Here is a 17,352-nt window from a genome sequence, read left to right as displayed (position 1 = left end):
ACAATAAAAACAAAAAGAGAAGAAAAATTCCCTTAGAAAAATGTTCTCACTCATTGGTCAGTTGTCCTGGGATGGAGCGTTATATCCTAGATACTGGCAGCTGACTTCTCTTTGTGGGCCTTGGCCTCTTCTCTGCCCTCTCTGCTGTGATCCCAGGAATCAGCACACCCAGTCTGTACATGACACACTGTGCAGACCTGTGGACTCAGAAGGTTGGCTGAGGTTTCCGTGCCTTGTGCATGAGAAGGCACAGGATGGAGCTGGAGGCAGGGAGAGGGCAGGAGCCCACAAAGGCACGGTGTTGCTGTGCTTGCAGGTGTCTGGGGCTTTAGGGTTTCTAATACGTTTAGTAATCAAAAGACACATTGCATTGGGCAAATCGGCTGCAAAAGATCTCTTTAAAGTGTCAAAAAGCAAAGATGTCACCCTGAGGACTAAGGTGCGCCTGACCCAAATCGTGGTGTTTTCAGTTGCCTCGTATTCATGTGAAAGCTGAACCATGAATGAGGAAGACAGAAGAAGAATCGATGCCTTTGAATTGTGGTGTTGGAGACGAATATTGAATATACCATGGACTGCCAAAAGAATGAACAAATCTGTCTTGGAAGAAGTACAGCCAGAGTGTTCCTTAGAAGGAAGGATAGCTAGACTACATCTCACATACTTTGGACATGTTATCAGGCAGGATCAGTCCCTGGAGAAGGACATCATGTTTGGTAAAGTAGAGGGTCAGCAAAAAAGAGGAAGACCCTCAACGAGATGGACTGACATAATGACAGAGGGCTCAAGCGTAGCAACAATTGTGAGGATGGTGCAGGACCAGGCGGTGTTTCGCTCTGTTGTGCATAGGGTGGCTGTGAGTTGGAACTGACTTAACTAACAGCACGTAACAACAACAACAACAATACATTTTCATGTATGTTGTCCCAGTTTATCTTCTTGGCGATGTGGTGAGATAGACGGGGCTGACTTTGCTAATCCCATTTGTAGAGGAGGAGCTGGAGTTGGAGAATTTTGTGTGGAGCTTAAGACCAGAGCCCTTAGGATCCTCTGACCAGCGTCGGAACTCCACACTCTGTGAGCGTGGACATAAGGATTGCAGTTCCCACTGTACGGGCGGCGTGAGGATTAAATGAGATGACGTGTGTAGAGTGCCTGGCACAGCACCTGGAGCAGTGCCCTCAATACATGGAAGTTGTTGTTATCGTTACAGAAGTTGGAGTCATTATTACAGCTACTCAGACTTAAACGCAACGCCCAATATCATGTAATTCCTGAGTATGGCTGGTCCTTCTGATTCCAAGTCCAGCACACAGAAAAAATGTCTCCTGTCAAATGGCCAAGAGTCTCCATTAAATTAGAAAATGAACATAAATAATATATCGTATCCAGTGGGTACATGTCTATGTATTCGTTCACTCCACGAGTATTTACTGAGTGGCTGCTATGTATCAGTCCCTGTTCTGACTGTGAAACAAACCACAGAAGAAGTTCAGGCTGGCCCCCCAGGAGTTCCCATCTGAGGGAAGGAGACAGACAGTGCATAAGTGGATAACTGATCAAGTAGTCGCAGATACCGGTGCATGCTATAGATACAGCAGGGCGATCTGATGGAGAGTGATTCAGTGTTTGTGGGGGAGTGGGGCCTAGACCTAGGGTAGTCAGGAAGGGTCTCTGAGGATATGACCTTTGATCTGAGACCCCAGAGATGAGAAGGAGCCAGATTCCAGGCAGAAAGAACAGCAAGAACAAAGACCCTGAGTCAGGAGTGTGTTATGGTCATCAACAAGTGGAAAGAAGACAAGAGCCTGGGGTGGTAGAGTGAGGCAGAGAATCCCAAGAACCGAAACTGGAGAGGAGGGTGGGGCTTTGCAGACCAGGGTATGAGGTCGAGATTTAGTCTCGGTATTTCTCAGTCACTGGTTCAGGAACACAGTGAGGAGCGTGTTGCCTCTCAGGTGTCTGCTTAGCTGCCTCCATCATTTCATACACATTTATCAGCATTGCTGCCAGCTAGGAGGGGTATTTAGACCAAAGTTCCCCACTCTGGCTGAGCTGCAGCCTCACCTGGGAGCTTTTAAAAGTCCAGATCTTCACCCAGGCTCCTGAGTCAAAATCTCCAAGGGTGGCTCCCCAGGTGATCCACTGTGTGGAAGGCTTGAGAACAACTGATTTAGAGACCTTCCTCTTTCTTACCCCAGACTCCCGTAGCCTGCCTGTGGCTCTGTCCTCCTCTGGGTGCAGTCAGCTGGTGGCTCCCTGGCCCCTGCTCACCTGGGCTCCACTCTTACAGGTAGTCTTGATCAACGCCATCAAAGATGTGGCCAAGGCCCTTTCAGATCTCATTGGCGCTACCAAGGGAGCTGCCAGCAAGCCCGCTGATGACCCCTCCATGTACCAGCTGAAGGGGGCTGCCAAGGTAGACTGGGGGCCCCCCTAGGGGTGAGCATGCAGGGGGAGTGCTGGAATGAGAGAAGCAGATGCCAGAATATTGGGGGAATACACATCTGAGTGCCTTTCTCACTTAAAGAAAAAAGGCTTTGCTCATGGTATTAGATCCAGAACCAAAAGGAATAGGCACAGGACACCACAGACAGTACATGACCTGTTCCCTCTTGGCTTCTCTCCCTACACAGGTGATGGTGACCAATGTCACCTCCCTCCTCAAAACTGTGAAGGCCGTGGAGGACGAGGCCACCCGAGGCACACGGGCACTGGAGGCCACAATCGAGTACATCAAGCAGGAGCTCACGGTAAAAGCTAGCAGTCGCCTCCCCCGTTGGGCACCAATGTCCAACAAGTAGCCCACCTGAGAGCCCAGCACAGGCTCCTCTGAGACTTTAGCAGAGAGAGGCCTTACTCGGTGCATAGATCTAGGGAGGTTCATTCACCTGCTGGCTGATAGCTTGCTGTAATTGAAAACTTGGATGATTTTTAGATGTAATTGATAAGGCATAAAATGAAATGGATCATTTTTGGCTCTATAGCTTTAATTCCACTAAAATTACAGCATACAACCAAAGCATTACAGAAGATTCCTGGCAAGAAGAAAAGTCAGTTTGGCTGTGTGCACTTGCCTTGGGTTGAGATCACATGGACGATGGGTAACAACGCACAGCTCCTCTTGTGACTCATTCTTGCTTTCCACAACAGCTAATGCTGCCACTCACCTGTGGATTTGGGGAGAGGCTGGATGCCCTTACCTGGGACACTTCCCTTTACAACCCAGCTCCCTTCTTTGTGAGATATCTAATCTCAGAGGAATGAACCCTGCGTTCTTGTTTCCCTGTCTCAGCATTTAGAGGGGGGATGTCCTAGCATTGCTGTGATATGGGTTTTATCTACCCTAATCCCCGCAAATAGAAATATGCCAAAATGAATGGTTCCCAACAGATTTTTTTTTTTTAAATAGGACATCTATCACAGATTCAGCCTTTTCTATTTTTTGGCTTGCCTCTGCCGTCACTTTTCTGCATCTTCAGAACGTCACTTGTGAAGGTCACATACCCCTGAGGGTCAGCACTTGAAATGAGCAAGTCTGTTGGGTTGTGGTGATGGAGGCTTGGGTTCTTCTGTCCTGTCCTTATGAGCCCAGCCTTGGTTGATGTAGTGCTTGGTTCATACTTTCAAGGAGAAACTGCAACCGTACAAACACAGGTGTCCTTAAGCCCTGCTGCCTGGCACTCACCTGGCTGCCCATGCTGGGGGGTTTCCTTCCAAAGGCCTGGACACACGTGTGACAAGTGTGGTGGGCCTACCAGTGACAACAGAAGAGGAGATTTGACATCTGGGGCTGCCCTGGGAAATCACAGACATGTGGCCGATCTAAGTTGACCAGCATTAGGGTTCACCCAGTGTGTGTGTCCACATGCATGTATGAGGTCGCTGAAGGAGCGTGTGCCACAAAGGCAGAGTGAGTTTGGAGGACTCTACACGGGGCCTTCCTTCCACTCTAACATCCAGGGTAGACCTGAGATTTTTGGTATTGGGCTGCTTAGTTATAGCTGCCCATTTCCAGGGTGGTGGTGGTATTTGACCAGTTAGCACAGGGCTAGAATGCTGGTTGGATCCTCCCTTCTCTCTGAGGGCAGGGCTCTAGGAAGCTTTTCCTGCAAACAGGGCTGCCTAGGGCTGAGGACAGAGCACCACACACTGGGCTGGCATCCTCATCTGCAGGAATGGAGACACATTCAGCACACAGCCAGGGCACCATCCCTTACGTTAGAGAGACAAGACAGATGGGCTTCCACCAGAGACGGCTGACTTGACGGACAGGTGGGGCTCTGAAGTAGGACAGCTGCTTACCATGGTTCATTTATTTCCGCTTCTCTACAGGGGTATGAGAGCCCTGGTGGCACAAGTGGTTTAAGTGTTTGGCTGCTAACCAAAGGGCCGGCAGTTCAAATCCACTAGCCGCTCATTGGAAACCCTATGGCGCAGTTCTACTCTGTCCTGTAGGGTCACTATGATTCAGAATCGACTCGACAGCAAAGGGTTTGGTTTTGTTTTAAAGGGGTGTGTGTGTGTGTGTGTGTGTGGTTAAATAATTCACAGTGTCACTGTGGCACGCTCCACAGGAACGCCTCTGCACGATGATGCAGTTATATTTGTAAGACAGACTAAGAATAGAAGGAACTGGCTGCTTCATTTCCCCACCCCCACACCCCCTTAGAGAGAGACAGTCCAGAGTGGTGCATCCAGGCCAGTCCTGCCCCAGAACTGGCATCGGGATTGCGGAGTTTCAGGGAACCGCAGAAGCACCAGGAGAGATGGGGAGAGAGAATGGGAAGCCACACGGCACCCTTTCCTGGGATGGAGAGTCTGCAAATACTAGGTGTCAGTTTCTGCAGACGGTCGGGTCAACCCTGTAGATACAGCTCCCTCACCATATTATTCCCACGAATGCTGAGAATGGAGGTTAGAAGCTTATCGGTGCAAGAACTTTGAAATGGTATTACCGTAGTCAAATTAAATTTCTAATTTTCTGCCATTTGTTGGTTTCTTCCAGTTACAGGCTCAGTTTTCAGACACTGAGCTGCAAGCCTGGTCAGAGAGGAATCAATCACTTTTGTCTTTCCCTTTTTGATTTTTTTTTTTTTTTTTACCCCTTCTATTTCTAACTTCCAGGTGTTCCAGTCAAAGGAGGTACCTGAAAAGACATCATCACCTGAAGAATCGATAAGGATGACAAAAGGCATCACCATGGCAACAGCCAAGGCTGTGGCAGCCGGGAACTCATGTAGACAGGAGGACGTGATAGCCACCGCCAACCTGAGCCGGAAAGCCGTGTCAGACATGCTGACAGCTTGCAAGGTAGAGGCCTGGGCATTGTTTGGGATGGACAGACAGTTCTCTCTTGTGATTGAGTGGTTTGGTGTAGTCTGGAAAAGGGGAGGGGCTGGAACGTGTAGAAGGGGTCTTGGTAATAAAAGGAATGCTGATGGCACAGGCGTCGGCCTGTGGGAATGACTCCTGGGAGGGCTTTGTGTTTGAGAGGGGTGGGTTCTGCCCTGCTGACTTAGTTCCCTCACTTCTTTTATTTTCAGTTCTTCCTAAATAGGCAGGAAGCCTTCTTGCAGAGAATGCTATATAAGTCACTCTGAGAACCATAGGCAGGGATGGTGGCATTTCATCCCAAGTCTTCCCAGTGAAAACTGTGTTCACTCTTCTGCCTGGACCCTTTCCCACTTCCGTCAGGTTGGCCATTTTGTGTTAGGAGAGGCATTGCGATCATTGTGTGAGGAAGTGAGGTCGAGGAACAAAACAACTCCAGGGGATTGTGTTTTCACGATCTACGTCAGACACCTTGGGGGAACTCTTCGGATCCTTGGGTAGGCAGCTAGGGCAGCTGCCCTGAGCCCCGTGCTTGGTAAGGGAGCCATGGCAACCTGTGCCACGTGACCTTTATTTTTTATTAATTAAGACAGAAAGTGAGCCGCAATAGCTCCCACATCCCTCTGTGTCTATTAAGCGTCTCCAACCCGGGCCTTCACCCTTCTCAGGCCAGCCTTGCCCCAGGGACTGACTCAACTCAGTGACTGATGGATGATCCCCTTCCCACTATGGCAAGGGGCACGGGGTGGAGATTTATCACAGAAGTTGAAAACCAGCTATTACAGCTCGAAGTCTGAGGGAATAGAGCCATTCTCTGTGGTGAAGTGAGTTCTGTGTGAGGAGCTGGTGGGAAGTCCAACTCTGATGGCTTCTCAAGGGCCCCTCAGAAGCCGGCACAGGCTTCACACGGCCTTGAAAAGGCATTGGGGAGACTGCAGAGATTGAAAGTTATCACCCACATCTTAACAGGGCTTTCACTAGTCTAATTTGTCAATCCTTTAGTCCCCTGTACCTATAGCCGTTGAAAACTTATTGCCGTTAGGTCGATTCTGACCTCTAGTGACCCTACAGGACAGAGTATCCCTGCCTCATGGGGTTTCCAAGGAGTGCCTGGTAGATTTGAACTGCTGACCTTTTGGTTAGCAGCAGAGCTCTTAACCAGTACACCACCAGGGCTCTGTACCTATAGCACTCAGGGAGAAATAATTCCTCAAGGAAGAGCCTCAATGGGAGAAACTGTGCCTCTAGAACTCTGAGGGTTTTTTGTTTCTTTTTTTTAATGGAAAGAGAGGGCAGTGGATATCCCGAATTGAAGCTCATATTCCTTGGATTTTATTGCTGTAGGTAGATCTTACCCAGATACCTTCTGCTCCCAAATGTACCACAGCCCCCTCTTCTACTCCACCCACTTTACTCTTTCAACTTCAATGGTCATTTTTCTTTTACTGAGTTAGAGCCACATAAGACTGTTTTCTGGCCAGTCAGCTGCCATTATAGCCAACAAGATTAATGCCAAGATCAGTGTCCAGGAGCCAGGCAGCCCAACCTCAATGCCAGTGGGTTACCGTGGGCTGAAAGATAAGCACGGAAGCGGCCATTTGCCAAGGTGTTTATCTAAATAAAAGACCTTCTTTAACCCCTCCATTCACCCTTGAAAATGTGATTGATGACTCTATGCTGGGGTCTGGCCATCATGACTGCGTGCAACTGCAGGCTGAGGTGAACCACTTTTTCCTACTTATATACTTTCTCTACTTGAAGAAGAACTTGTTACTTTACACATGTCCTTTTGAGGCACTGAGGCACAGGTCAAAGGGCCTTTAAAACCTGTTTATGTGGCTTCTTTGTAAGGAGGCACCTGGGAGAGGATCTGACATGGAAGACTTCAGCATTAGAGAAGAAGGGAAGTTTGCCCCGATGCAGTCAATGCCACAGCCAGCAGTTAGCTGTTGAGGGAAAGAGGAGAGGCTGGCAAGAAAGCTGCACAAACGTGGGAGACCCTGGCCCCATGGAAGGGATGGCTCTTGTGACCCAGACGCATAGGTCCAAAGTCTTCCGATAGTTGTGATGATCTTAGTTTATGCCCTTGTCACCAGCTAGGGGTTGGGTCCCTGGATTTGGGAATGAAATTATGCTGTCAGACATTTTTTAGCGTCTTTCATGATTCCATGATCTCACCTGGTTATAAAGTTCTATTACTTAGCTAAAACACAAATTGTTTCCATTTTACAGATGCGGAGACAAACCCAAGTGTCTTTCTTGAAGCCTCACAGTTAGTTAGTGAAGCATCCAAGACTAGAACAAGGATTCCTGACTCCCAGCCAACAGCTTTTCTTTCTCCATGATGGAAACAGGATGTGGGGAGAGGTTAGCACAGATTCTGCCCGTAGTGGAGGTCTTTGGTTTGCCCTTGACCTAAAGGGTCCTCTGTTGAGAATTTCAAGATCTAGCTACATAAACCCTTCCCATAATTGGAAGATGTTGTAGAAGCATATGTTATGGGGTATGAAATGGAGGTCCTAGAACAGAGAAAAAAGAAGTGTTATATTGATGGCTGCCTTGAACTGGGGTAACAGGTGAAAAAACCCATTTGTTCCAGACTGTGTGGGCATTCTTATACATGTGCCCTTCTTTCTGAAGCCCCTTGTATGTCCAACCCACATCCTCCCCTTCGAGCTCAAATGGCTCACTGCCCACCTACCCCCCAAATTCCTCCCACCTGCAATGCAAGGAGAGGCAGTTGGGCCCTGTGTTGTAGTCCTGGAGCACTTGGCTTGGTTAGTGGGTTGTGATTGTGTCTGTGTGCTGGGGATCTGGCCGTCTGTAGACTGGGAGCTCCTGGGGGCAAGACCTGGCTCTTATTCCTCTCTGTGTCCCTACATCAAGGCACAGGACCTGGCATGGAGCCAGTAGCCTCTTGGTAGAATAGATGGAGAGCCAAGGCCAGGATTAGCACCAAATGAATAGACATGAGTCTTGGAGCCATTGCTGTTGTGCTCTTCATTGCAGGAAGTCCACCTAAGCCCACTGTGGTAACTATGTTTCTCCTGGAAGTTAGGTGCTTTCTGAAGTCCATTCAGGGAACTTGGTGTATATGAAGCACTGACCAGCTATGCTCAAAGCAGTTTGCAAGGCATTGGGATCTTGCATAGAAGAGGACCAGTTGCCCCCTCAAGGAGCTCCTTCCAGTCAAGTATAGGATGGTAAATGCTAGATAGTGTGAAGCCACAGATACTCTAACTGCGGGAAGGAAACTTAACCCTTGGAGTTGGAGAGGGCCACCTGGAGCCAGTGACATTTCAGCTGGACCTTGAAGAATGAGTTGGAGGTAACTGGTAAAGAGAGACCTGGTGGTTCAGTGGTTAAAGTCTACAGCTACTAACCAAAACATTGGTGGTTCGAACCCACCGGCTGCTCTGCAGGAGAAAGACGTGGCAGTCTGCTGCCATGAAGATTTTACAGCCTTGGAAACCCTATAGGGCAGTTCTGCTCTGTCCTATGGGTAGCTATGAGTTGGAATCAACTCGACGGCAGTGGATGTGGTTTTGGGTTTGGTTTGGTGAAGAGAGAGGGAGGCTGCAGGAATGGTGTGTGCAAGGGCCTGACCATGGGACACAGCACCACATTTATGGTTCTCCTGGACATGATAGAGGTTAGAGAGTGAGGGTGCAGTGAAGGACTAAGGTGGGAAAGTAAGTAGGACCATTTTCGTGAGGGACCATGTATGCCAAGCAAGGGAGTTTGGACTTTATCCTGAGGCCACAAGTATTTGCCATTTTGACATGCTTAATGGAATCCATCCAAACAGATTGCAGTCTCAATCAGAATAGAACCTACCTGGCAGAACATGGCCCGAATGCCATCATGTTGTACGTGCAAGGCACCTCATGGTTCTGCAAGTACTGTTGTACATATTAGATCATTTGGTGCTAGATGGGAAGGCAAGTGTGATTATCCCAATTTGACAGATAATGAAACAGGCTGAGAAAGATGGTGTGGCGTGAGCAAGATCACATAGCTATTTGCCATCAGAACCAGAACTGATCTTTTGATTTCTCATCCGGTCTTTCTCTACCGCCTGTGGCCCCCCAGCCATAATGCTCAAGGTCGCTGTGGTTGATGAATGACAGGCATTGTCGTCCCCATGTCACAGACATGAAATGAAAAAGGGAAACGAAACAGAAAACAAGGCCGTGATTAGGGTAGAATGGAAGGAGCTCAGATTTCCAAGTCTCTGTAACGCAGGCTGTCCTGTTTTCAGGGGAGGTGGTGAAGTAGAGAAATGGCTAGGTGCTGTTTGTCCAGGCTCAGTCCCTCTCCGTTACACTGCCCCTGGATCAGACCATCCTGATTCTGCAGGACAGAATACTAGCCAGAGTGCTGTATGTCAGCTTCACAAGCCGAGATGACAGGTGTCACTGCCGAGCCTGAGACTCCCGTTAGGATAGAATGTATTTAATAAAGTTATCGATACTTACATTTCCTTTGGTCTGCTATATCTCCCACCCCTTTGCAGAAAGAAAGTGAGGCAGCTTGCGAGAAAGAGTGTGCGTACAGAAAGGTGTATAGGGAACCAGGGGTTCTGAGTGGTACATCAAGAAGGGAACCTTTTATGCCAAGAGAAGGGTCAACTTGCCGTGTTTGAACTTTGGAGCTGAGCAGTAACGTGGTGTTGTTGTTAGGTGCCATCAAGTCAATTTTGACTCCTAGTGGCCCTGTATAACAGAGTAGAACTGCCCCGTAGGGTTTTCTTGGCTGTAATTTTTATGGGAGTAGTTCATCAGGTCTCTTTCCTGTGAAGCCTCTGGGTGGGTTTGAACCACTAACCTTTCAGTTAGCAGCCGAGTGCTTAACCATTGTGCCACTGGGGCTCCTTGAGTGACAGGGTGGCTAGGCCAAAAATGGAGGTACAGTAAATTACATAAGAAGTCCTGGTGGCACAGTGGTTAAGCACTCGGCTGCTAACTGAAAGGTCGGCTGTTTGAACCCACCATCTGCTCTGCGGAAGAAAGACGTGGCAACCAGCTTCCATAAAGAGACTTATCAGAATGGGAGGATTTCCTAATTCCTCAGGCAGACACAAAGGTGTGCCTACACTCTAAATTAACGTGGCATAACGGTTAAGAGCTAGGCTGCTAACCAAAAGGTCGGCAGTTAGAATCCACCAACTGCTGCTTGAAAACTACTCTGTACTATAGGGTTGCCATGAGTCGGAATCAACTAAACAGCAGTGGGTTTTTAAGTTAATGTACATTTCTCTCTGGCCTTTCTTTCATGTGCATATGTTCATGGTAGATACAATTTTACATCCACTGTTTCAATTAACAGGAGCCCTGGTGGTACAGTGATTAAGAGCTCGGCTGCTAATCAAAAGGTGGGCAGTTCAAATCCACCAGCCACTCCTTGGAAACTATGGGGCAGTTCTGCTCTATCCTACAGGGTTGCTGTTTGAGTTGGAATTAACGGCAATGGGTTTTTATTTCATTTAACAATTTCTATGTTGCTGTGAGTCATTATAAAATAACTACTACCAAATACTCTGTTAATGAATATAATCTTTCCCCTATTAGCAGATATTTTGATGGTCTATAATTTCTTTTATCATAAGCTATAATGCAGTGAACATCTTTGGGCATATCTGTTTTTTCTATCCCTGCCCTTTTCCCCACTGCCATCGAGTTGATTCCGACTCGTAGCAACTCTACAGGACAGAGTAGAACTGCCCCATAGGGTTTCCAAGGAGCACCTTGTAGATTCAAACTGCCAACATTTTGGTCAGCAGCTGTAGCTCTTAACTGTGCCACTAGGGTTTCCATTTTTTCTGTGGAAAAAAAAAAAAAACTTCGGATTGTTTCCTTAGGAGAGAGTCCCAGAAGTTGCATTCATGAGGCAAATGGTATGACATTTTAACTGTTGTCAGGTTGCTCTTCCAAAGGGTTCTACCAGGTTACAGAGCCACCAGCACTGTACAGGAGTGCCTCACTGTCACCTCTCATGACCCTGAAATAAGGGCCTTGCACATAACCTAACAGAGGTGACACTGAGTCATGTCACAGCCCGTGTCTGTCTACAGTGGTGTCTCATCAAACCAGACATGCTTCCCTGTGCATGCGGTTAGAGACACAGGGATACACGGATGACTAAAATGAGGAAGTGGTTCAGATTATGGCCCTGACCTCTGGCTCCTGTTTCTGAGGCACGTTAGTCCTCAGAGAGCAAAACCAGGCTCATGAGTGACAGACACTGGCCACTGGAATAGCTCCATTCCTGTGGTGGGGATGTTGTGGGAGGGGAGAACCCACAGGTGTTCCCACTCATAGGGCGAGGTGCTTGAGTGAAAGAAACATGGGAACCAGTCAGTACTTCCTTTGGCCATGACCTTTTATCCTAATGTGTATTTTGTATTGGTCCCGGTTAGTGATTTATTTGCAGTTTTCTATTTTATGTGTTCTTGGAAGTTGCCCCTCCCCCTGCTCCCCTGGCCCAAGTTCTTTGCAGAATGAGGCTGTAAAAAAGATGGAAGGCTGAATGGGTAGGGCTGCCAGATGTAGCAAGCAAAAGAACAGGGCATTCCAGACTTATTCTAAAAAATTGTTCATTGTTTATCTGCAATTCAGTTTAACTGGGCGTTCTGCATTTCCTCTGGCAACGCTGTGAATGGGTATGCTGTCTGAAATGATAGATCATGAATGACTCAAGTTGGCAGGTCACGCGCATGAGAAAAATGTGCAGGAGGCCATGTTTACCATATGTCCTGGTTTGCTTATCTCATCGTGTATAATTGGTCTCAGTTATTTGTGGCGCCTCTGAGAGGACTGGGGAGCTCACTCTATGTGGTTTCCCAGGAGTCAGGGGGCTCTGTTCAAGAGAATCCTCACCGCACCTGCAGCCTGGTCAGGCTGAGGGCTGAGAACCTGGATGGAATTAGGCTGTGGGCAGGGAGGGGCCTGCAGGACTCCTTTCCTGGACATTTTAATACATGTGGATTTTTTTTTACATTTTAAAAAAAGAAGGGAGGAGAAACCAGATAGACTCAGTTTATTCTGTAATCTGACCCCAGGGCACTAACAAAGTCAAGACAGACTGCTCAGACAACCTGCTAAGGAAACAGGAGGTAGCAGGAGAACATGGAGGAAGGACAGCTCTTCTAGCCAGGGGTCAGAGGGTTCCTCAGAGGAGCCAGGGGGTCACGACAGGGTCAGGGATATTCCTCAGAGAAGTCACTGGGGTCAAGGCAGAGTTCCTGAGAGAAGTCACTGGGGTCAAGGCAGGGTTCCTCGAAGGAGTCACTGGGGTCAAGGCAGGGTCAGTTCTGGAATCAGTCTTTCTCTGGGTGCAGGGCTACACAACCCTGCAAAGTAGGTACCCCAGCTTGCCGCCTTGTTCCACTCGTCAGTTGGCTGCTCCTATTTTAAGATGTCAATAATCCTTTTTCTCCCCAGCAAGCGTCCTTCCACCCTGATGTCAGTGAGGAGGTGCGCACCAGAGCCTTGCGGTTCGGGACGGAGTGTACCCTCGGGTACCTGGACCTCCTTGAGCATGTCTTGGTGGTGAGCAGGGGCATGGGCCAGGGCTGGGGAAGAGTCATATGCGGGGAGGGTGCAGCATGGCTGATTCGATGCAGACGGTCCTTTCCCCAGGAAAACCCCTCTGAGGGCATTGTCCTGGGACCGCTCGTAAGGCTGGGACTGGGCTGGGTGGAAAATTCCTTCAGATTGCACTGAGCCAGCACATAGAGATAAAAGTGTAGTCTGAGGAAGCTGGAGTCCAGGAGAGCCTAACTCCTCCATTGCATGCCTCAAAGAGGCAAAATGAGGGCGATGTAAGAAGAGGAAGAATGCAGGCAAAGTGAAGGACAAAGCAGGTTGGGTGGTCAGTGCCATCCCTGCAGAAATGTCAGGAGGTCCTGTGGTGAAGACCCCACTCATCCTGGGAGGACAGGGAAAGCTCTCCTGAAAGCCACCCCAGCCTCCATGACAAGTTAGGGAGAAACATCACCAGTGTAACAGGTGACCTTGTAGCCTCTCTCAACCTTTTCCAGTCTTCGAATGAATGGCTTAGATCACACCACAGTGACCTTCCTGCAGTGACCTTCCCTGAGCCCATTGTGCCCAGCATGGAGCTGGATTAAGAAGGCTGAAATGAAGACACCTAGAGGGATGGGAGGGATGGGGTCATGGCTGAGCAGATATTTACAGGTGAGCCTCAGTCTTGTGCGCACTTCCAGCTCCTGGGGTGACTTCACTCCCTCCAGACCCTAAAGACCAAACCAAGAAGTAAACAGAGCAGTGTACTTGTCTCTTTGGAGTCCCAGGGGCCACATTTAGAATGTGGGAGTTCTGGGCAGGTCATGAGTGTGTTCTGGAATTGGAGGTACCCCCAGAGGAGAACTCCCATCACTGCCCTTGCTTTTCCCAAAACTGAAAGGAAGAGTCCAAAAGGCCACCTGCAGATACACAAAGAATGTACCTAGAGGAGGACAGTCCAGCCTTTCATTTCTTGGCATTCTCACACAGCTTTTTCATTTTGTCCGTACACATCTGCCTGAGGCTGGCTGGGCAGAGGCAGGATCCGAGACCCAGAGGACCTCTTGGTTGAGGTACTCCAGCTTCTCGTTGACAGACCTGAGGCTGAATCCCAATTCTTATTATTCCTGGCTCTGTGCTTATTCTAACATCTCACTGTCTTCTTAAAAAACATAATCCAGAGGAGCCCCATGACTGTGGCCCTGAATTACTCTTCAAACCTTGAGTTGAAACTATCCCCTGAAGTCACCTTTAAACTAAGCAACAGTTTAGCCCAAAGAGTAAAGATCATCACCTTTGTGTATTGTGTTCTTTAAAAAAAAAAAAATTATATAAGACCAAATGGCCAACAGCTATTTTAAAGTGTAGATGAGAACGTTGGGGGGCAGGGATTTAAGTTAATGAAAGTGCAACAATACAACAGAAATAAGGAGAATGTTGACACAGTGTAAGGGTCTAACCAATGTTACTGATGCTTACCTGTACAAACTGTGGAATGGGAGTGGGTTTTGCTGTATATATTTTCACAGAAAAATTACCTTGTGTTAAGCATTTTAGGTATTTTAAGAGATCATTGCTTTATTCTTCACCCAGATAACCGTGGTCAATGCAGAAGTCTATTTTGGGAGAGTAGTCAGTCTGGGATTACTACCATTGGGCTCCCTAGGCCTGAGCCCTCATGAATAGAAACCAGCGTTATCACAGCCGGGCCAAGAAAAGAGCTTGTTAGCCAGTCAACGTTCACAGACAAGAGCCTTACCAGCCAGGCTAGCTGTATGTGTTGGAATAGTTAACAGCTGCTCAGCCTGTGAGCCTGCCTAGAAGGAAATGCAAAGTAGAGAATGAACCCAGCAAGGCTTCCAAAAGGAAATGTTTCTGTAATGGAACAATATGTTCTTAGTTACATGGATCCTGGTTATATTTGAAAGTGGAAAGTATAGTGGACACAGTGTTAGGCTTAGGTTAAAAGGCTCAAGTCATGACCCTGTCTCATAAATAGCCACATGACCACACTTTCTTGTCTGGGCTTTATAAATGGCACCGTACTACCTGATTCAAGCAGTGTTGTGGGGGGAGGGTGGTCAGGGGCCAGGAGAAAGAGGGTCCTGAGACCAGCCACAGCTGTGGGTGCAGGCCCATGTACACAGGGCCATGGGGTTGGCACCTCCACCTCTGCTCTAGTGAGCCACTTAACAGGAATGCCGCTGCATAAGAGGGGTCCCATGCCTGCCTCATCTCCCACAAATCCAGAAACCTGGGCGAAAAGGGACGGACAGCCTTTAAAATGTTTAATGGAGTGAAGATCTTCCGTTTCTCGCTCCAGTGAAAACACAGCTGCTAATGGGGAGAAGAGTGCTGCTTTGTGAACAAGGGCGGGTGCTTGTCCTTGTCCTGAGCAGTTTCCCCCAGGAGAGGACGAAGATGGAGCCCTGATGGCTTCCCTCGCTGACCTCGTGTGGCCTCTAAACCCTTTCCCACTGTCGGGGAACCAGTTGCTTCTTTTGCCAAAGCCTTTCCTCCCCCCTCCTCACCTCTCCTCTCCATGCCCATCTTCTTTGGGTGAGCAAAATAAGATGGCATCCAAGGGGGTGGGCAAATGGTTGGCCTTCTCCCCTGAGGAGAGGCTGAGGGGCCCAGGGCCTCTGTGAACATTAGAGAAGTTCTAGTGTTGGAGGGACCAGTCCTAGGAGCCCCTGGGAGGTGCAGACAGTTACCACATTTGGCTGCTAACAAAAAGGTTGAAGGTTCGAGTCTACCCAGAAGTGCCTCGGGAGAAAGGCCTGGTGATCTGCTTCCAAAAAGTCAGCCATTAAAAACTCCATGAACACAGCTCTACTGTGATGCACATGGGGTGACCATGAGTCCACTCGACTCGACAGCAATTGATTAAGGACCCATTCCCAGTCCACACATCCACAGACCCCAGCTTAACAGCCGCTTCATCTCTCTGACAGACCTAAGCCCTAGTGATCAGCAGCAGCTTTTTGAGACACAGGAAGCAGGGCACTTGCCACAGGGAGACCCAACATCACACATAATTTGGGGGGTTTGATCTGCAAGGTGCCTGTGGGGGCCGGAAATTGGAAGGAGGTGTGTGGACCACTGCCTTCTTTTCCAGGGCCTGGGCTAGAGCAGATTGCAGTTTGCCACCCAATGGTCTTCTCCGCAGGCCTGCTCCCATTTTAGCTGATTCAGTTTGTTTGGGTTCCTTCTTGTATTTACTATAGAAGCAGGACTCGTCAACCTTATGCATTGCAAGCTCGAGTGGTTTATGTGTCTGTTCAAAGCCTGCCACCTGTGTTTCTTTTCATCCTTCTATACAATTAAATTATTGTGCTTGTGCCACGTAATTGTAGCAGAAATACAAACGTCCTATTTCCCCATGGCTATTTGGTTTATGGCATGAAATGAAGGTAACTGGTGCTCAAAGGAATTTTTTAACAGGAAGAGAAGCTAAATGACATTAGGACTATTTTTATAAAACATACAGGAATCTTTCTGGTCTTTTGCGAGAAGAATGATTTTGTACCTTGATGGTGACGAGTGCTGATAACTCTGACTGCCAAGGTAGTAGGAATGAGAATAGCTTTGTGTGTTTGTTTGTTCGTTCCTGCCTTTTGTTTTAGTTCCCCTCAGAAAGCTAAAACATCTTCTTTGAAGGGTATTTTATAGCAAGAATACAGGTGCTTCCAGGGGGTTATCATAAACGTTTGATAACACAGGGTACTAACTGAAAACTGTAGAATCCCTGTGACAAACTGTGGACATTTGTGGTTTACTTGGGCCTGATGCTAAAAGTAAGTTCACATTTCACATTATCAGCCCTGACTCCTTTCCAACGCAGACTTTGAGAGGGACCTGGGCTAAAATGAGTCCGAGAGCAAGGGAAGATATTCCACACTGGAGAAGCCCAGGGGCCACGAGGCTGAGGAGACCCCAACCGGGAAATGTGTGTTCATTTTCTGAGGGGATTTATTGAGACAGAAAGTGATAGTCAAATTGCTTATTTATAGGAACATCAGGTTTTTGTTGCAATTATCTTTAGGGTAGAAGAATACTAAGATTAGGCATTTGAGGGTGGTGGATTAAAAAAAGCAATAAGCTAGCAATTTTTACTGACCCCTCCCCATCCTTGGATCTTTACGGAAAGACCATGTGTGATCAGATGACCAGGTAGCTCCATTCTGAAAAGACAGTCAGCATAAATGAGGACCATTCCAGGAGATCTTTATGATAATCCTCCTGGTATGGGCAGTCCCCGGGCTACAAACGAGATCCATTCGTGTCTTTCAGTTGAATTTGTCCTTAAGTGGGAACAACAGGTGCACATGGTTCTTACTTAGCCCCGTCTTAGTGCAAGAAAAGACTTCCAGGCCTTTTCAGTGATTTAAAAGCTGCAGCAAGTGAAGGTGATTGTGATGAAGAAGTTTTTGCAAGCAGGGGGTATTTCAGTCACTTCACAGTGAGGGCAAATTTACGTAACATTAAAGGG

At 48.0% G+C, this 17,352-nt stretch overlaps 1 protein-coding gene across 2 annotated transcripts in view; it reads left to right on the top strand.

Moving 5' to 3' along the window:
* Nucleotides 1-17,352, top strand: part of TLN2 (talin 2) — a 393,238-nt gene that overhangs the window by 344,879 nt on the left and 31,007 nt on the right. For both annotated transcript variants that reach the window (XM_064267460.1, XM_064267461.1), the window contains 4 exons: nt 2,294-2,419; nt 2,637-2,753; nt 5,128-5,313; nt 12,777-12,884. In XM_064267460.1, coding sequence (XP_064123530.1) covers nt 2,294-2,419; nt 2,637-2,753; nt 5,128-5,313; nt 12,777-12,884 — 537 coding nt within the window. The remainder of the gene's footprint in view (nt 1-2,293; nt 2,420-2,636; nt 2,754-5,127; nt 5,314-12,776; nt 12,885-17,352) is intronic.

The sequence above is a fragment of the Loxodonta africana genome, chromosome 13 (assembly GCF_030014295.1).
Source record: "Loxodonta africana isolate mLoxAfr1 chromosome 13, mLoxAfr1.hap2, whole genome shotgun sequence".
Lineage (NCBI taxonomy): Eukaryota > Metazoa > Chordata > Mammalia > Proboscidea > Elephantidae > Loxodonta > Loxodonta africana.
The sequence above is the reverse complement of the archived record's forward strand: the minus strand, read 5'-3'. Positions and strand labels throughout refer to the sequence as shown.